General features: G+C 39.2%; 2 protein-coding genes and 1 non-coding gene across 6 annotated transcripts in view; 1 reads left to right on the plus strand and 2 right to left on the minus strand.

Annotated features, from left to right (window-relative positions):
• Nucleotides 1-8519, plus strand: part of eya4 (EYA transcriptional coactivator and phosphatase 4) — a 50268-nt gene extending 41749 nt beyond the window's left edge. For 3 of the 4 annotated variants that reach the window (XM_085245938.1, XM_085245940.1, XM_085245941.1), the window contains 7 exons: nucleotides 853-942; nucleotides 1497-1555; nucleotides 1836-1996; nucleotides 2392-2506; nucleotides 2710-2831; nucleotides 4372-4472; nucleotides 7606-8519. In XM_085245938.1, the coding sequence (XP_085102064.1) occupies nucleotides 853-942; nucleotides 1497-1555; nucleotides 1836-1996; nucleotides 2392-2506; nucleotides 2710-2831; nucleotides 4372-4472; nucleotides 7606-7686 (729 nt within the window). In that variant the 3' untranslated portion in view covers nucleotides 7687-8519. Of the gene's footprint in view, nucleotides 1-852; nucleotides 943-1496; nucleotides 1556-1835; nucleotides 1997-2391; nucleotides 2507-2709; nucleotides 2832-4190; nucleotides 4292-4371; nucleotides 4473-7605 lie in introns of all 4 variants that reach the window. The other variant, XM_085245939.1, reaches the window with a different exon arrangement.
• Nucleotides 8520-10956: 2437 nt separating this feature from the next.
• Nucleotides 10957-14434, minus strand: rps12 (ribosomal protein S12). The gene is made up of 6 exons (XM_085245944.1): nucleotides 14337-14434; nucleotides 14166-14212; nucleotides 12826-12942; nucleotides 12586-12688; nucleotides 12190-12291; nucleotides 10957-11044 (listed from the first exon to the last, which is right to left on the minus strand). The coding sequence occupies exons 2-6, from the start codon at nucleotides 14177-14179 to the stop codon at nucleotides 10982-10984; spliced, it is 399 nt and encodes a 132-aa protein (XP_085102070.1). The 5' UTR covers nucleotides 14180-14212; nucleotides 14337-14434; the 3' UTR covers nucleotides 10957-10981.
• LOC146557701 (small nucleolar RNA SNORD100) lies at nucleotides 12399-12482 on the minus strand. The gene has a single exon (XR_014888819.1). It is a non-coding gene; the product is annotated as a small nucleolar RNA SNORD100 (small nucleolar RNA).
• Nucleotides 14435-18480: the final 4046 nt, after the last annotated feature.

The following is an 18480-nucleotide window of genomic DNA, read 5'->3' on the forward strand; positions in this document are numbered from 1 at the left end:
AATAGTTATTTAGCAATAACAAGTAGGAGTTATTGACTTTTGTATGTGCGTAGAATATAGCCAGTGATGAGTCATAGTGGAGATTTAACAGATGCTCTTCAATCTCTGTCGTTCACTGTGTGTCAGAGATAACAAATTTCAGTAACATGTGTTGTTATGGTACAGAACTCATAAGTATATGTAGTGACAGTTTTGATTAAATGAAAAAGACTTTAGGCGATCGTCCTCAGTCTTCCTCACCGTTAGCAAATTTCTGATTTAAGATGCACATCCTTTTGCACTTTCTGACATTCATGAATGCCGCCAGTTTCTCTCGCTTTCCGTGCCTGAGCACCTCGCCTGCTCACTTTCGCTCTCCTTCCTGTTAGTTTCTTTCTATTCTGGTCGTCTGACAGCGTCAGCGAATCGTGCGGCAAGCTGTCGACCCTTGCTGACCTATCACAGATGATAGTTTTTGCAGCTGAGCGCTAGCCTGGCAGTGCAGGCCGCGTTCTCCAGAACGCCCGCACACACACACACACACACACACATAGACACACACAAACCATTCACACACCACATACACTCCAGGCATCTCCCTATGAGGGCACCTACAATTTGCAACACACACACATGGAGGGACACAATCTTGCTCTCTCCCCCCCCTCAAAACGTAAGGAATGCTGATGGGACAGAACAAGTGCAACCTGTCTGTCAGCGTCTGCAGTGATGAGCGGAACGTACCAAGTATACAAATAGGGGTTTGTTGAGGGTGGGGGGTCTAAAATGGTTTTTGAGGTGGAAGTAAGTATTAACTCTGGAAATTTGTTGTCATGTTGATGTCATGATGATGTTATCTTCCTCTTCTCTTAGGACCCTCCCATGGCGGTAACACTGGGTCTGAGGATGGAAGAGATGATCTTCAACTTGGCTGACACACACTTATTTTTTAATGACCTGGAGGTGAGTCACAGCTGTTAACATTGTCAACAGTTTTTGCTCCGTCTTTAGCTTTTGCACAAAGCGTAATGTTGAGAATGTCATTGTTCCACTGATTTGATATACACACCTTATCATACACCAGCTTGGACTGAGCAAACGGTAGGGCACACCACTGTCAAAATTCGTGCTCACAGTCACATCTAAAGCCAATTTCCAATCAACAGTTATCTTAACTTTTGACTTTTAAGTTAATACATCGTCTTCTCGTTTATCTGTATTTGTTTCTCTATTGTTTTCTCTTGTTCTTAACTAATTGTGAAGCACTTTGGTCAACTCTGTTGCTTTTAAATGTGCTATAGGAATAAAATCTGAATAGAACTGAATTGAATTAACATAATGACTTTGGGCTGTGGGAGGAAGCCTGAGGTCCAAACCATTACCCAGTTAGATACAACTGCTGCCCTCTAGTGGTGAAAATGAAGTTAACATACTGTAAATGTCACAACATGTCTATATTCTATCTTCGGCACATTGTGCTTGCAATAATTGTTATTTTTATGTGTATCTGTATACAGGAATGTGATCAGGTGCATATTGATGACGTGTCATCAGATGACAATGGCCAGGACTTAAGGTGATTATTTAAAAATTAACTTTTGTGTAAAGTTGTAGTATTCATTCATTTCTGTAGATCATATATTCAGATAAACATTAACAACATTTGTCCAGTTTGTGTTTTAATATTAACTTGATGACTAAAATTTTAAAAGTATGTAGATGATACTTAACTGCATTCTTACAAATAAATGCTTGCCGTTGTGTTTGTGATACCAATACCAAAATACAAATAACCATCTTGTTTTTTTTTCTACCAGAGCAGATTTCCAAATAAAACATATTATTATTATTGACAGTACTTACAGTTTTGCAACTGATGGCTTCCATGCAGCTGCAACCAGCGCAAACCTGTGCCTGGCTACGGGCGTCCGCGGTGGGGTCGACTGGATGAGGAAACTGGCCTTCCGCTACCGACGAGTCAAAGAGTTGTATAGCACGTACAAAAACAATGTGGGGGGTAAGCCAATCAGAATAGACTCAGAACGGAGTTGAAAATGAGTTTTACTTTAGTTAAACTCTACAGGAGTTGAAATGTTCTAAAATTATATTCACACTCTGTCTGGGAAAGGGGGGAGCATTCAGTCCTGATCATCTATTAGATGTTAAAAAACTGTTTTGTTTTGGGGGGGGTTAACTTTGTATAGGACTATTTAAATATTAAAGTTAATTAATAACAGAATAGAAGAATAGAATAGTCCCTTGCTGTCACAGGGAACACTGTGCAATGAAATAGTGGAACAGTATAGACACAGATACAAATACAGCAAATACAGCTTATTTTTTAATGCTCAAACAAAATTGGAGTGCATTGTAGAGTGCTTATAGAGTAAAGAAGTTGGTGCTGTGTTTTAGGTCTGCTGGGTCCTGCTAAGAGAGACGCCTGGCTGCAGCTCAGAGCTGAGGTGGAAGCTCTGACTGACTCCTGGCTCACCCACGCACTCAAGTCCCTGTCCATAATCAGCTCCAGGTGCCACTTTCCATTTTATTTCCACGATTTACACAGATGGCAATGTCTCTTCTAGTCCTCTCTTCCTTTGATTTCCGTGGTTAAGAGTTAGGGTTGGACCTGAGCACCAGTGGACACTAGAGGCACTCGGGAATCTATTCATGCATTTACCTACCCACCTCCACTGTGCATAATATGGCCTATTCTTTCTCTTTGTCCCTCAGGAGTAACTGTGTAAATGTGTTGGTGACCACAACACAGCTCATACCAGCGCTGGCCAAAGTTCTCTTATATAGTCTGGGATCTGTTTTTCCTATTGAGAACATTTACAGTGCAACAAAAATAGGTAAGCACACGTAAACACACGCATCTGTACACAGTCCATGAATTTAAAACAAAGACTAAATTAATGATTTCATTCATGGACTGAATTAAATAATACAATATATTGTGGAATAGAAGTCATAAAATAGTAACTGGATAGATACAGTACTGTGCAAAAGACTTGAGTCACTCCTCATATCTTTGTTTTTCTAGGAAAATGGGAAATAGGTGCAATGATTTATTAAAACATGCGTAAACACACACGGGAAAACAGTCCATTTGTACAATTCACACAAGTTTGAAAGTCAGTGTTTAATATGACCACTTTTATACACAGCCTGGACTCTCTTATTTAGGCTTTCTGGTAGATTCCTTGAGCAGTCATCAGGAATAGTTCTCCAGGCTTCTTAAAGACATTCAAATCTCCCCCTCTCCGTCAATAGAGTGTGTGTGTGTGTGTGGGTGTTTTAAATCCAGGTATGCTTTTACTGCATCCTTTCCTTTTTTTATGCTTGAATGACTCATAGGTCAGTGTTAAGATGTTAAATGGCTTAACAAGCAAAAAAATCATCCCTGTGAAAATGATCAGATATAAGAACTCGACTGAAAATGATGAAAAAGCTGCAAAAAATAAATAAATATCGAGACCATTGCTAAACAAACTGCAAGATAATCTGGATAGATAGAAGCAAGTAAGGGGTGACTCAAGACTAATTTAAACGTGTGCTCTTATACTACTAATGTCAATGATTTTGATTGAAAGGGAAGATGATCTTTTTGAGGTGGATGACGTCACACAATCCGAAACACAGCTCCACCCAGCAGATGTTTCATTTGCCACATTAGGCGAAGTCACCTGTGTGGGTGTTGAGTGTCTTTAGTATGACTTACTTATCCCCACACTTACAGTATTCTTCCAGCATTATATCCGCACTCAGCTCGTGCGTTCCCGATCTGGCCTCGACACACATGTCGCTCAGGCTGCACGTCTACACTCTGAACGGACTCTAACCTCAGCTGGTTGTGACAGTGTACCGCAACCATGGCCAGTGCTGACTTATTGAAGAGTGGAAACAAAACAACTCAGACTGGGGTTTGGGTAGAAAGATACAACACTCAGGAAATGTATGTGTGTGTCACTATGTGATATGCCTTGATTCAAACAGATGTAACAATCTGATATCTTTAAAAACTAGTGTTTAAGGTCAGATGCCACGCCACTTCTGGGTACGCTATTTTTAACTATTAAATCACTAGACACCATCTTGTGTGTTTGTGTGTGTGTTCACTTCACCCTAGTACGCACAGCTCTACCTCTTCCTGTGTTTTATTTCAATCTAAACAAAGGAAAAACCTGTGAAAGCCATTTGTTTGTCTCCAGGCAAAGAAAGCTGTTTTGAGCGTATAGTCTCCCGCTTTGGCACAAACATTACATATGTTGTGATTGGCGATGGAAAGGATGAAGAGCATGCCGCCAGCCAGGTAAACAAATGACACCTGAACTTTGACCCCTCTGACCATGTGACCCTCCTTCCTCCCCCTTGTTTATTTGTTTTTTGCAGGAAAAGAGAGTTGCTTTGAACGCATAATGCAAAGGTTTGGCAGGAAAGTAGTGTATGTTGTAATTGGGGACGGTGTGGAAGAGGAACAGGCGGCCAAAAAGGTAATGGACCCGCAACCTCACCGTGACCCCCGCCTACTCAGCACAGCGTGTGCTCTGATTGGACGAAGCCCGCCTTTCTTTGCTGCTGCAGTTTTGTGTTGGTCCTTTACTTTTTCTGGTCTACTTGCTTTGGTTTTTGTTTTGTTTTTTTCATGGGGTGACAGGAGACTTTTGCAGCCGTCAGAGTGAAAATTTGAGAATGAGCCTCAGCTGCTGATGGATATTTTTGCACCAGCTTTTTCAGCGTCAGCTATTCCAAATTTGTGTCAATAACAGATTTTTATTAGATTGACATTGGCATCTGCAATTGTGTAATGAATGGCTGTGTAAATGTACACGCTGACTGGGCTGTGAACGGCCTCATTTGTTCAGAGCAATGATCCTGCCGTATCCTGTGACGTGTCTCCTGTTATGTGTTTTTAACTGATGTTGTAGTTGTATAACAAAAAAAAGGGAGATAAGTAGTGATCTATTTTAAGTTTGCTACACCAGAATATTTTCTTAATCCTCTCTTCTACAGCTTTGGGTTTCATTCATCGTGCTGGGTGCTGGGGTTGTTAAAAGATGGCTTTGCATTTTGGGATATACTCTTTTTTTTTAACTTTCTTACTGAGCACTAAATACATTGGATTTGGATGGTTTTCAACATTAGCATCATCTTAAAATTGTTTCAGTCCCCCTCCTGGCCCCCATCAGTCTACACACAATACTCCACAAGAACCTAGTATAATAGGATTTTGAAGTGTTTTGTCAAGTTATTAAGAATAAAAACCTGGAATAACCCATTTGCATGACTACCCTTCACTTGTGTTAAAGCTCCTTTGGCAGCAGCGAGCGGAAATGAACCTTCAAGCTTTCATTTGAAGATTTCTCCAGTTCTCCTTAGCAAAATTGTTAAACATCAGCCAGCTCAGTCAGACATTTTCAGGACTCTCCAGAGGTGTTTAGGTCTGGACTCTGGCTGGGTCAGTCCAGGAGTTTTCCCAGAGCCACTCCTGTGCTTTTTTGGCATTGCACTAGGGCCTTTTTTCCTGCTGAAATATAATCCTGAGCACTCTGACAAAGGTTTTCACTCAGGATTTCTCTATATTTTCTGCCTTCATCATTCCCTCTATCCTTACTGGTTTCCCAGTACTTGACAGAAAATTACTGATGGAGCATAATGCTGCCACCTCTGTCTTTGACTGTAGGATTGGAATTAATGAGGTGATGCCCAGTGCCTAGTTTCCTCCATGCGTCTGTCTTTATTTTAGATCAGATTGGATTACTGTCTTAATGAATGTTTCTCCCATCCTTACAAAGGATTTTATTCATAGTGACTACTGGGTTCTTAGTTACATGGCCTCCGTCCCAGTTACGGAGTTTGGCTGAAACAAGGAGAACATTTAATAAAAGTAGGAAGCGCCACAACTGTGAGTGTCATAACAACAGGTTTGTTATCATCCATCCATTCATCCATCCATCAATCTTCTGCCACTTATCTGACACTGGGTCATCAGTCTATTCACAACACAGGGGTCATGTTTACCTCTGTAGCATCCCCTTTTCTTTTAATGACAGTCTGTAAATGTCTGGGAACTGAGGAAACCAGCTCCTGGACCTTTGGGAAAGGAATGTTGTTCCTTTCACACAGTCCAGTGTCATAGCATCAGAAATGCAGGCTTTCGAACTGAACACTCTTGAATCCATTTTACCAAAATTTTGATTCATCTGACTGCAGAACAGTTTTCCACTTCCAAAACTGAGGTTATTGTACTAAAAATCTTAAAGATACAGTGTCTAACCAGATGCTTACTCTGGATGGCTTTACCTTGGCCTCCAGTAACACTGGGATGAGTCTTGGAGTCTTTTTTGACCAGGATGTCTCCTTCAATGCACATATTAAATATTGTACAATAAAAAGCACCTTGAGGCAACTGTTGCTGTGATTTGGTGCTTTATAAATAAAACTGAATTCAACCTGATGCTCTTTTCATACCCAATCATCTTAATGGCCTGCCTCAAGTTAACCTGATAAGTAGCAAACTCTTCATCTAGATATTTGTTTTAGCACCACTTTTAGGCTTTTCTTGTCCCCATCCAAACTTTTTTGTGATGTTCTGCTGCCGTCACCTTCAAATAAGCCAACATTTCTCATAAAATGGTATATTTTCTCAGTTTAATATCTTTATTAAAATATGGGTTTATGAGATTTGCAAATCATTGCATTCTGTTTTTATTCACATTTCACAGAGTGACCCAACAGTTTTTTGGGGTTACGCATGAAGACAATGTTTCTGTCTCTAATTTTAGTACAGTATCACAGGACTCTGAAAACTCTGTTTTGTTATTGTGGAGTATTATGTGTAGACTGTGTTTAGAAAAAAACTGAATTCATTTCAAGATTAGTCTAAAACATAATAAAATGTAGAACAGGATGTAAAAACTTCCCACATACAATTTTGGCACTACTGTTAAAGCTTTTTAGGAAACTATTGACTTCAAGCTACAGTCAGCAAAAAGTTAAATTACCTTAGCATAAAGGCTGGAAACATTGGGGAAACTGGTGTTTTAAAAAGTAAAAATTTCTTAGTCTTTACAGCTCACCAATTTAGTTATATCTTGTTGATTTTATTATAATGAAAACAAAAGTCAAAAACAACAGCTGCAGGGATTTTCTATGGGTTATATGAGTGTTTCAAAGTAGAGGCTAACATCATCAGCACAAATCTTGTTATCCTTCATACATTTTTTAAAGTTCTTTGTACATATTATTGCTGATACATATATGTTACAATTAAGTTGGTGATATTGAGAATTGCCCTTTGTAGATTTTTGTGCTTTTTTTAAGGCTAAGGTACCTATTTTTAAAATTTTTATGCTAAGCTAAACTGACGAACCGCTGGCTGTAGCTTCACCAAGAGGGGAGAGATGAGTGATATAAATTATGTCATCTGATGTAACCTTCTGAACAGAAGGATAAGCATAATTCCCAAAATGCCACCCTTTGTCTTAAAGCCTTAGAAATGCATGGATTTTTGTTTGCAGTGCAGCTACAAGCTACAGTAGTGTAGCTTGCATGTGGTTAGGCGGTGGTGGTGTGCAACAGTGATAATTGTACGTCTGATTTTAATGATGTGTGTCCACTCCGCAGCACAACATGCCTTTCTGGAGGATATCAAGTCACTCTGACCTGCTGGCATTACACCAAGCACTGGAGTTTGAGTACCTGTAACTATTATAGCAATATGGACTCATTGCATTGTCACATGGACACGGTCAGCCAGGCAGCCCCTTTCTTTTGTATAACTATTTAAGAACACACGACACTGCAAGTGTTTCTGTGATTACTTTCGTTTCCTGTCTTGTTTTTGAATGTCTGGATTTACAAACTCGTAACGGTCTTAAGAGGTTAAAGGAGGTAAAGAAGAGGAAAGTGGGATTAGGAAAAGGCTATCCGACACATCCTTGCTCAGCCCCCCTGGTCCTGATGCTGGGGACAGACCTCTGAAAATCCAGTCTGCTGTTCTTGCAGCTGTAGCAGGCTAAAACTGTCAAGGCTTAAGACCTTCCTTGGACTGGGAGGATATTTTTTTTCCCTTGAGATCTAGTTTGTGGTCAGAGCACCCAGGTGGAAATGAGGACTTGTGGCATCACTTGGGGGGGAAGATCATTGGCTATGCATTAATTTGAAGGCTTCTCTGTACAGACCATATCATGTATACTGGGATAACAGCTTTTTTTGTAAGGGTTTTGTTCCCAGTGGTATAATAATCACGACAAAAGAATGCAGTCTGTGGTAGAAATTTGTGTAAATTATTTACAATAAACTTACATGACAGTGGTAGGGTTTTGGGGTTGTTTTTCTTTTTCTTTTTGGTCAAATAATTGGAAATTTTGAGGCTCTTTTGTTTTTTCCTTCTGGTTTTTGTATTTTGTTTTCTTTCTGGTGGGTGGGGCTTGAAGATGTGCGTCATGATGTGTTGTGCCTTAATGTGTTTGAATGTCTTTTCTTTATTCAGAAATGTCTATGTATGTAGATATAAAGGAGAAAACTTATCCACATGACCTATGCATCTTCTTTCATAAAAGAAACAAGATCCTTAGCACAACCTGTGATACTCTGAAACTAAAGTCACAAAATGACAGGGCTATAATAAGAAGGGAGAGCAATCTGTTAGTGAGCACACTGAGCCTAAAGAGTTTAACATCCCTATTGTGCTCTACCTGAACAGATTGCCTTTGAACCTTATACTGCATACCTGACTCCTCTTAAGGTTATTTTCATGGTTTTTGCTTAAAAAAACATGAAAACCCAAAAAACAAACACACACACCACACAGGTACGATTTCCTATTCTGCTGATGTACTGAGAGAGATGACAAACAATAGAATATTTTGATTTTTTTTTCTAAATTCAGAATAATAACTGTCCCATATTCAATATCCATTTTATGTACATTGGAGAATTCTAGGCCTTTGTTTTAATTTGATTACGGTTTATTTATAGCTCATAAAAACCATCAGAATACTTGATTTCAAGCAGTATAAACACTCTTTTGGTCTGCTCAAGTACCCACAACCTTAAGGAAGACGGCTGACTTGACAGTTCTCCGGGTCATGATCATTAACACCTTCCATAAGAAGGGTAAGCCACAGAAAGTCACTGTTGAAAGGCTGGTTCACAGTGCTGTATCAACAGATATTCATGGAAAACTGACTGGAAAGGGAAGTTGTCGTAGGAAAAGGTGCACAAGCAATGGGGATGCCCGCTGCCTTGAGGGCATTGTCAACAACTTGGGTGAGCATCACAAGGAGTGGACCGAGGCTGGTGTCAGTGCAGGAGACACCAGATGGAAAGAGGCTACAAATGTCACATTCCTCATGTCAAACCACTGCTGAACCAGAAATGCGAGGGGCATCTTACTTGAGCTGAGGAGGAAAAGAAATGGACTGCTGCTCTGTGGTCTCAAGTCATCTTTTCAGATTAAAGTAAATTTGGGATTTTCGTTTGAAAATTAAGGTCCCCGAGTCTGGAGGAAGAGTGGAGATTCACCCAGTGAAGTTTTTTCAGTCTGATGATTTGGATTTTCATGTCAAATACTAGTGTTGATGGTAGTCGGTCCATTATGTTTTATCAAGTCCAAAGTCAATACAACCATTTACCAGGAGATTTTAAAGCACTTCATGCATCCATTTGCTTACAATCTTTATAGAGATGCCAATTTCCTTTTTCCAGCAAAACCTGGCTCCTGCTTGCAGTACCAAACCTTCCCAACTGAATCTAACATGAACACGTGTTCTCTGTAGAGATGGAAAAATAATCTGACTCCAAAATACAGACAATCTGAAGGCTGCTGTCAAAGCAAACTGGACTTTGATTATCAACTCAGCAAGGCCACAAACTGATGCAGTAATTTGAGGCAAAGGAGACTCCATTGAGTTCCATTTAAATGAAGCTGGGCATTTCTGTATTATAAATTAATGATCTTAGGAAATATTCTAATTATCAGGTTTGATGTATGATTTCCTTGAGTTATAACCCATTATAATTAATTCCAAAATCAAAGGATTGAAATATTTCAAGTCATACTTGATAAAAGAATTATGCAACAAACTCGTGATAGTCTGGCTTTTTGGTGTACTCGATTGTAACCTGAGGAAACGTATGCAAACCTGCCAAGCTGCACAAGGTAAATGGTAAGCTTCTCGTGCAAAAGGATTTCACATGCATCATTTTATGTAAAAAAAAAAAAATAATAATAATAATACATAAGCGCTGTTTATTAGAACTGGTTTTCATGTCATTTTTTGACACTAGTACTATAGCAAATAGAACAATCTAGAAAACCAATTACTTCGATGGTATTCATCTCAACTATTTCATTTCTCTCCAATTACGTAACTGTTATTCCTTTATATTCTTTCTTGGATAATGTTCCATTTAAGTGTTCATTTGATGTTTGCGTTTTAACATTTCAAAGCTCTGTTCAATGTAATACATTGGGAGGCATTCAGTATTACACTTATATAAGTTTTTAAAGATGTTTTGAAAGCTTCAACAATGTTCATTATCTGACTGGCTTTTTAGTTTTCAGTCAAACCAGCTAAGAGACAGCAACACTCCATGGAGCCTAAATCATAGTAAGTGGACTCAACTTGAGGTCAAGTTAAGGTCACCAGGATTTGAACTTTTACTAGATGCTCCAATGGTGTGAATTTCAAAACTGCGCATTGCACGGTTCAAGTTTCACTCGCTCATACTCACAAATTTGGGATCCATGCTGCTTGACCATCAACGTTTTCTGGCTAAGCAGTAACAATGTTATCCAGAGAGCAAAGAGCTTTTTCAAAATTAAAAATAAATAAATAAATAAATCTGAAATTTTCAATTTGGAGAAAGAGCTCATGAAATGATGCACTAACCAAGCAACAAGATTGGTACACAGTAAAATAATGCTCAATATCCAACCAAGCAACTCAAATCAATAACACACTCCAGAGCTTCATTTCATTGTTTTATTGACACTTCATTTCTTGGACTTGAAGTATTCCTCAATCACATCCTTGGCCTGGGACTCCTTGCCATAATCCTGTAGGGGGGATAAATAAATAAAATTAAGGTCAACTGAGCCCAACATCACAGACATGTATGCCTGCAAACATTAAACAGCCATTTGGAAATAAATGTAAGTTTATTACGCAAGGGAAACATAACGAGCTATAATTAACATGTCTCCAGATATATTTAAACACTACTTGTTTCAATCTTTGTCATAAATTATGGCTCAATGCAGTGTGGAGGTGATCAGCTTGTTACACCGTGTCAACAACTCACCTCTGAATTTCATTTAGTTCAGGCACACATGTTTACTGCAGCTGTGGTATAGGTATGCTGCTTAGACTGAGTTAAATACACCAACCCTGATTTTATAACTACACTAGTGATGACACCGTGGCTCGCCTTCTAACTGGTAATCGTAGGTTTGAGTCTATCACCCCATTTCTCACTGGCCTCCAATTAAACACTGCATTGATTTCAAAATCCTACTGCTTACTTATAATACTATCATACTATTCACACGTCTGATTCAATCCAGACCTTCAAGTCTCAATTGAAACCCCACCTTTTTAGCTTAGCCTTCCCGGCCTCCTACAGCATGCCTTTTAAGTGTACTTTCTTGCCCTTCACTTTCTTTGCCTATATTGTTTTATTGTTTTTATCGTTAAGTCTTGCTTGCTTATCTGCGTACTTGTATACTTGGTTAATCAATGCCTTCCACCTGCTAGCTTCTCTGCTATCTGCTTTTGTACTTTACTACTGTTTTATTGGATGATGTGAAGCACTTTGGCTACCTCTGGTTTTAAATGTGCTAGACAAATAAAGTTGTATTGTGATCATTAAAGGGAAGAGGAATTGCATGGATTGCCTTTATAGCACCTTTTTTGCCTACTGTCATTTGGTACTCTATGTAGCCATCCTTAGGGACCCCGGACACCACAGGCAGATGACGGGGCTTGTACGCTGGCTCCTCTCTAGCCAGGAGTTAAACAGCTGCATGGCATGAGGCACAGCAACTGCACTTGACTGGCAAATATAGTCCTAACTCATAACTCTGTTTCTTTCGCTGTTATGTTAGAGGGATCTCATTGAATTCCCATTTAAGGTTTCCTATATAGATCAAAAGGCTAATCAAGTGAATTCAGACTAGCCAAAGAAAGAAAGCAACATAATTACCTTAACAACGACGCAGCTGCAGCCAACCACCTTGCGTGGTTTACCCTCGCGGTCGATCTTGCACAGACCAACCCACTCACCAAGCTTCTTGTTGTCATCAACCTGCCAGAGTTTAAAAGGTCACTTCAACTTCATGAATGAATTTAAGTCAACACAGTAAAAATAATAATAAGCACGGGTAGAATAGTGCATTATAGTCCAAGCTCAACTGTATCTCAGACAGAAATTGGGTAACAATTGGCAATCTCCTCACAGTGTTCAGTAGAGGGAGCCAAATTGTCATCAGCGATACAGCAGTGCTACATTCACTTTATGCAACTGGTTTAAAAAAAATAAATAGAAGAACGCAGTCCAACTGTCCATGAACATCAAACCAAACCCAAGCAAATTCAGTACCTTGATGAGATTGATCTGATGCTCGGCGCAGAGGGCCTCCACCAGCTTGACGTACATGGGCTCATCGCAGTTGGCAGCAAGGACGCAGAGATGGGCCTGACGTCTATGAAAGAACAGGGGGGAAAAAAAAAAAAAAAGAACTCACATTAAAAGGCTACTACATTATACCATTCACACTTTAAACTGATAGGATGGCTCAGACGTTTTAAGTTAAAGCTCTCTAAAAGGTTTAAGACTTACTTGTCCAGAGCCTTGGCAGCCTCACGGATACCGCGGGCTAGGCCATCGTGGATGAGTGCGGTCTTGAGCACTTCAGGGAGAGCGGTGTTGACATCCATCACACCTCCGGCAGGACTGCTGTTGGAAGTAAGATAAAAAAAAATCTTAAAATTTTGAGGAAGATGAGCACAAGAAATTGGGGCCTCTTCAGCTGAGCTTTTGGCATATGTCAGAGCGGCGAGCGTCTCACTCATTGTAGAGTGAAGGGGTATCCGACAAAAGATGGGATCATCAGTCATGCACAAAAGCTCAGCTGGCAGAAAAACACAATAATGAAATTTCAGAATAATATCCAGACTAAAAACCTAAATCTATACCAGGTTTATCAAGCCTTCCTGCATCTAAACTGGACTACGACGGTTTGGAACTCCTCTCTTGCCAAGTTACAATTAGTTGTAAATACTGCAGCCAGACTGCTGACGACATGATATATTCCATCAAGGTGTACATGTTTGGCTTCTCAATCATTTAAATCTGAGCTGAAGAAAGGCCAACTGAGTCAGTGTTCTACACAACACTGTCACTAGGTTTCAAATAAGTTACTGCTAGCATGTCAAAGCCCTTAAATACTTCAGATCAGTGAGAAGACTTCAAGTTACTGAAAAACATGCCTGTTTAAGACTCCACATATATTTTTCATACATAGCTGCACTAAAGGCAGGACTACTACTTCTAAACCCTTTGACTGTATTCACATATGAAGAACAATATAACAAAGATCAAGGTGATTACACTAGTGATCATTAAAGGGAAGAAGAATTGTAAACGTCAGTGAAGCTGCCGCATATCAGTATCTCAGGTTAATTTTAAACTAGATTTACTATTGTGTGATTGTATAAACCTGTTAAACATTAGCCCCCTGGACCGGACTATGGACATGACTTATCTATGAGCTTTCTATTATGTGCCTTTCTCTCATTTTTGCACACATTTCTTGTGACTGTATACATTTCTCCTGTTTGCAATTTATCTGGCTGGTGACCTGTTACATTTTATTCCTACACAGTTGGTGTTGTACAATTGCGTTGTACATGTACAATGACAATAAAGGGCTATTCAATTCAATTTTATAGTAAATTGCTACATGCGTGGGGGTAGTATAACTGAACCTCTATCCCTGCTAAGCTAGCAACTTGTCTCATGTGAAATATTCTCTTTTATGCTATAAAGCACACTGTTACCAAAAAGCTTATGTTTACAAGGTCACTATCCTCTCCTAAACAAATTTCAGCTGTAGTTTAACTACGGCTCGTTTAAGTAACTTTTATTATCAAGTCATCATACAGAAATGTCTTGCTCACCCTTCCTCGGCCATTGTAGATTTGCGATGGATGGTGAACTAAAAGTTCTGCAATGAAGAAGAAATGTGATATAAAAGTTATTATCCATTGTAAAGCGCCAACTCTTATGAATGTACAACTTAGGATGTTTGATTAATCCAGACGATTGTGTCAGGAGTTGAGGGAACGCACCTTTCCTGCAGATAAGCAGCGAGTAAAGAGGACGTCATAAGCCCGCGACGCGAATTTAACACCAGCAGGCCCCATCTGCGCCTCACTGTGGCGCCAGCTAAGTTGCCTGTTGTAGCTTTAGTTAACAGCTGAAACTACAAGTTGCCTCCTAGATATTATTCAGGCCTGCCAATACCGGCGAAAAACACGTTTTATGACCCACAGACACAATTCAGACAAATACATCTCAAGGACAGATGCACATTTATTCATGTCGTTAGATAAACTCGTCATATGGGGTACTTCTTAATGTCATTCAACATTTCCCATTGGACATTTTCACAGTGTAAACACTGATCCTCCTCAGAAACAGTGGATTTTGATCTTACTGGAATTTTCTTCCTTTACATGTTTAGAGGAAAACAAGCAAACCAAAGAAGTTTAAACTTTAAGAAAACGTTAAAAAAAAAGATAAAACGTAAATAATAATCCATAAATGCAAAAGATGCATAATTTTCCTCAGAAATGTGTTGTTTTTTTTTAATTTTAGGAAATAGATTTTTTCAATAGAAAACATAATAACATAAAATATGATCTCCCCTACCAACTAATAAATAAATAAATACGTTTAACCAGCTCTCACATGAATATGGAAACAACAACATGAGATGAGTAGAAAACAAAACAGCATACAATACAATAAATAAGCATCTTCTTTGATGTGTAGATAATCAGAGCAAATTCATAGGAAGAGTGATGCTGTATTTTTAAAGGAGCCACATTAAACCGTGACCGTGCTACTTCCTGGCTTTTTAGTGAAGTGGAAAAAAATTGCCCCCTAGTGGCTGCGGGGGCCCTATGCATCTCTAAAGTCTACTTACAGCAATAAATTGCTCTGCAGAGAACTTTATAATGCATGATTTAAGACTGCATCACATTTTATTGTACTTGAGCTTCATTGGAGCTCTGTTGCTTTAACATTAGACACTGATTTTATCATTTCAGCTTTAAAGTCAAAAAGAATTGCCTGGATTTAAGCATATTTGCACTGCAGAAGACATGATGTGGATAGCACAACACTGGACATTATATTCTTCATTTCCAGTTAATACTTGTACAGCTGCTGTTATTGTGTATATATTTATTTATATTTCTTCATACATTCTTATATAGTTCTATATTGTGTATTTTGTTTTCAACTTTAATTTATATATTTTATCTTATTCCTTCCCAGTTAAATTTACCCTTCATTCTAATTTGTGTTGTACAGTTATTTCCTTTTTAACCTTAATTTATATTTTATTCCTTCCTAGTAAAATTTACCCTTTTTAATTTTTCATATTTATTTCCCTTTTTAATTTTTCATATTTATTTCCTATCTTATGCATAGCCTTTTCCTTTTTTTGTTTTCTTTAGGTCACGAGCAGTTGTCCAAGCATTTCACTGCATATCGTACTGTGTATGACTGTGTACGTGACAAATAAAATTTGAATTTGAATTTGTCTTTTGAATCTTTTTCTCTCAAATTCACACCAATTTTCATTTCGCATAAATGATTAGTTTAGAAATTTGTTAGTGAGTTTCCATTCTTCATTTTACTACAACAAATCAAAATACTTTTTACACCTGTTCTGTACGGGATGTAGTCATTCCGGATTCAGACAGGGGGAAAAAGTAAACAAGATAGCAAAATTGCCAGGATCCTGGGTCATTTTACCTAGCGTTCTTAGTTTTCCCGTGTTCCTGTGTCATTTGTTAATTTGTTATTCTATGGGTCCTAAGTTGTTCAGGTTAATTTACTAGATTTCCCCTCATGTCTTTATCCCCCTTTGTCTCCCTCTGTGTGACCGTGTATATAGTGGTGTGAGTTATTGTGCTTTGTTCATACTCCTCATGTTCTGTGTTTTCCTCTTTCCGTCATGTTCTCTCTGTGTACTCTCTGTGTTATGTTTAAGGTCCGTGTCTTGGTGTCAGCATTTTCAGTTTCATGTCCTCTACGCGCTGTCATGTGTAATTGTCCTCAGCTTGTCATGATCTGGCTGTGTGGCAGGCAGGAAATAGGACCCAAACGCACACTCACGGAAAACAGGGCTGAACTCAAAATACAGCTTTATTGCTGATAAAGATGACAACGATACAAAATAACATGAAACTAAACTGGGAAGAACTAAGGAACGGACTTACAAGGAAACACACGGAGGGGCACACAGTCATGAGGGAGAACGCGACACCGAACCGAGGGAGACGCAGACATAAATACACAGAGGGTTAACACACGGGGAACACAGCTGACACAGATAACCATAACGAGACAGGGCAGGAATGAACATAACATGACGCATACAGACGAGAGATTATCAAAGTAAAACAGGAAGTACACGGAGGTTCAGACAGGAGGAGAGAGAGCACAGGGAGAACAGACATAACAGGCTGGGGAAAACATGGAATAAACACAAGGAGAGACTAGGGCTCACAAATACACAGAGGGGCACACAGGGGGTAAGATTCACAAGGGGAAAACACTTAGGGAACAACGTAACAGAGCAACCCAGGAAACATGGCCTAAATAAGGAACAAAATACATGAAACTAAGAATACTGGGCCAACATGGCCCAGGATCATGACACAGCTGTGTTCCCCATGTGCTTCCACTTCCCTCATTACCTTCTGTGTATTTATGTCAGAGTCTCGCTTTGTTCCATGTTGCGTTGTCCCTCATGCTGTGCGTTCCCTTGTGTGCCTCACTGTGAAGTTTAGTTTGTATTTTCCCAGTATAGTTTAATTCTGTATCTTTTTCTCGAGTCTGCAATAAAGCAGTGCTTTTGAGTTTATTCCCCGTGAGTTTGGGTCCTCTCCTGCCTGCACACAGCCGAAACATGACAAAAATAACATCATAGTTTACCCTCACACTATATCTTGCAGAGACGAACACAGTAACTTAAACAAGTACATCTTAAGGACAGACTCACATTTAAGTGCTTAGACACAATTTTAATTATATTAATGCAATATTTAAATAAAGGTTGGTCAAAATAATTTAGTCATTCATGAGAAGTGATGCATTAAAGTAAACGCTTTTAATAATGCCACTAAGTTTAGATATGTACTGCTTTAAAGCAAGAACATAAGGTCACAACAGCTGCGCATTAACTGATAACTGTGTTCCTAGCAATGCAATGACACTATTTCTATGCCTATCTACTTGTTAGACTATTATCCTGCTTGTGACATAATCACCCTGTTTATCAGGTCACGCGTGTTGCCTTCTTGTTCAAATAAAGATGTGATCTAATTTCCCATCAGAGAATTTCAAATCCTGCAATGATTTACCCAGATGTCAATATGTGCTTAACTTGTTGTCCATTACAAACATAAGTATTCTCTAATTCTCTTTTCTAGTTCTGTTACTGATATTCACTAATGTTAGAAAAAAGGCAATATTTAATACAACGGGCCAGGAAGTGTTTTCATAATGTTCAGACCCTCTGGCCTCCAAAGTAATAAGACTCTTTAACACGCAAGTGAAATATACCTACCAGCCACTTCATAAAGTACACCTGTTCAATTGTTCATTCACTCAAATATCTAATCAACCAATCACGTGGCAGCAATTCAATGCATTTAGTAGGGTAGACATGGCTAAGACAACCTCATTAAGTTCAAACTGAGCGTCAGAATGGGGATGACAGGTGATTTAAGTGGCATTGAATGTGTTAAGCGTTAGGGCCAGATGCCTTTGAGTGTAGTTCCACATCGGTAGAAGATCAGTTGAACGCAGCCTGCCTGAGTAATGCAGTTGACAGTGTCCATCCCACAGTGTGCAGATGTGTACTGATGGCTGCTTCCAGCAGGACAAAGCACCATTCCATTCCTCAAAGCACAAATCATCACAAACTGGTTTCTTCAAACATGACACTCAGTTCACTGTCCTTAAATGCCCTCAACAGTCACCAGATCTCAATCCAGCAGTGCACTTTTAGGATGGGGAGATTCACATTGTGGCTGTGCAGCCAACAAATCTGCAGCAACTGTGTGATGCTGTCATGTCAACATGGACAAAATGTCAGATGAATATGTGTCACACAGAATTAAGGCAGTTCAGAAGGCAAAATGGGGTCTAACCATGTACTAGCAAGGTGTACCTAAGATGATACCCTATGGAACT

This window comes from Mchenga conophoros, linkage group LG15 (genome assembly GCF_057382185.1).
Source record: "Mchenga conophoros isolate Kocher_MC1m ecotype Shallow Benthic linkage group LG15, M_conophoros_male_GT1.1, whole genome shotgun sequence".
NCBI classification, from domain to species: Eukaryota; Metazoa; Chordata; class Actinopteri; order Cichliformes; family Cichlidae; genus Mchenga; species Mchenga conophoros.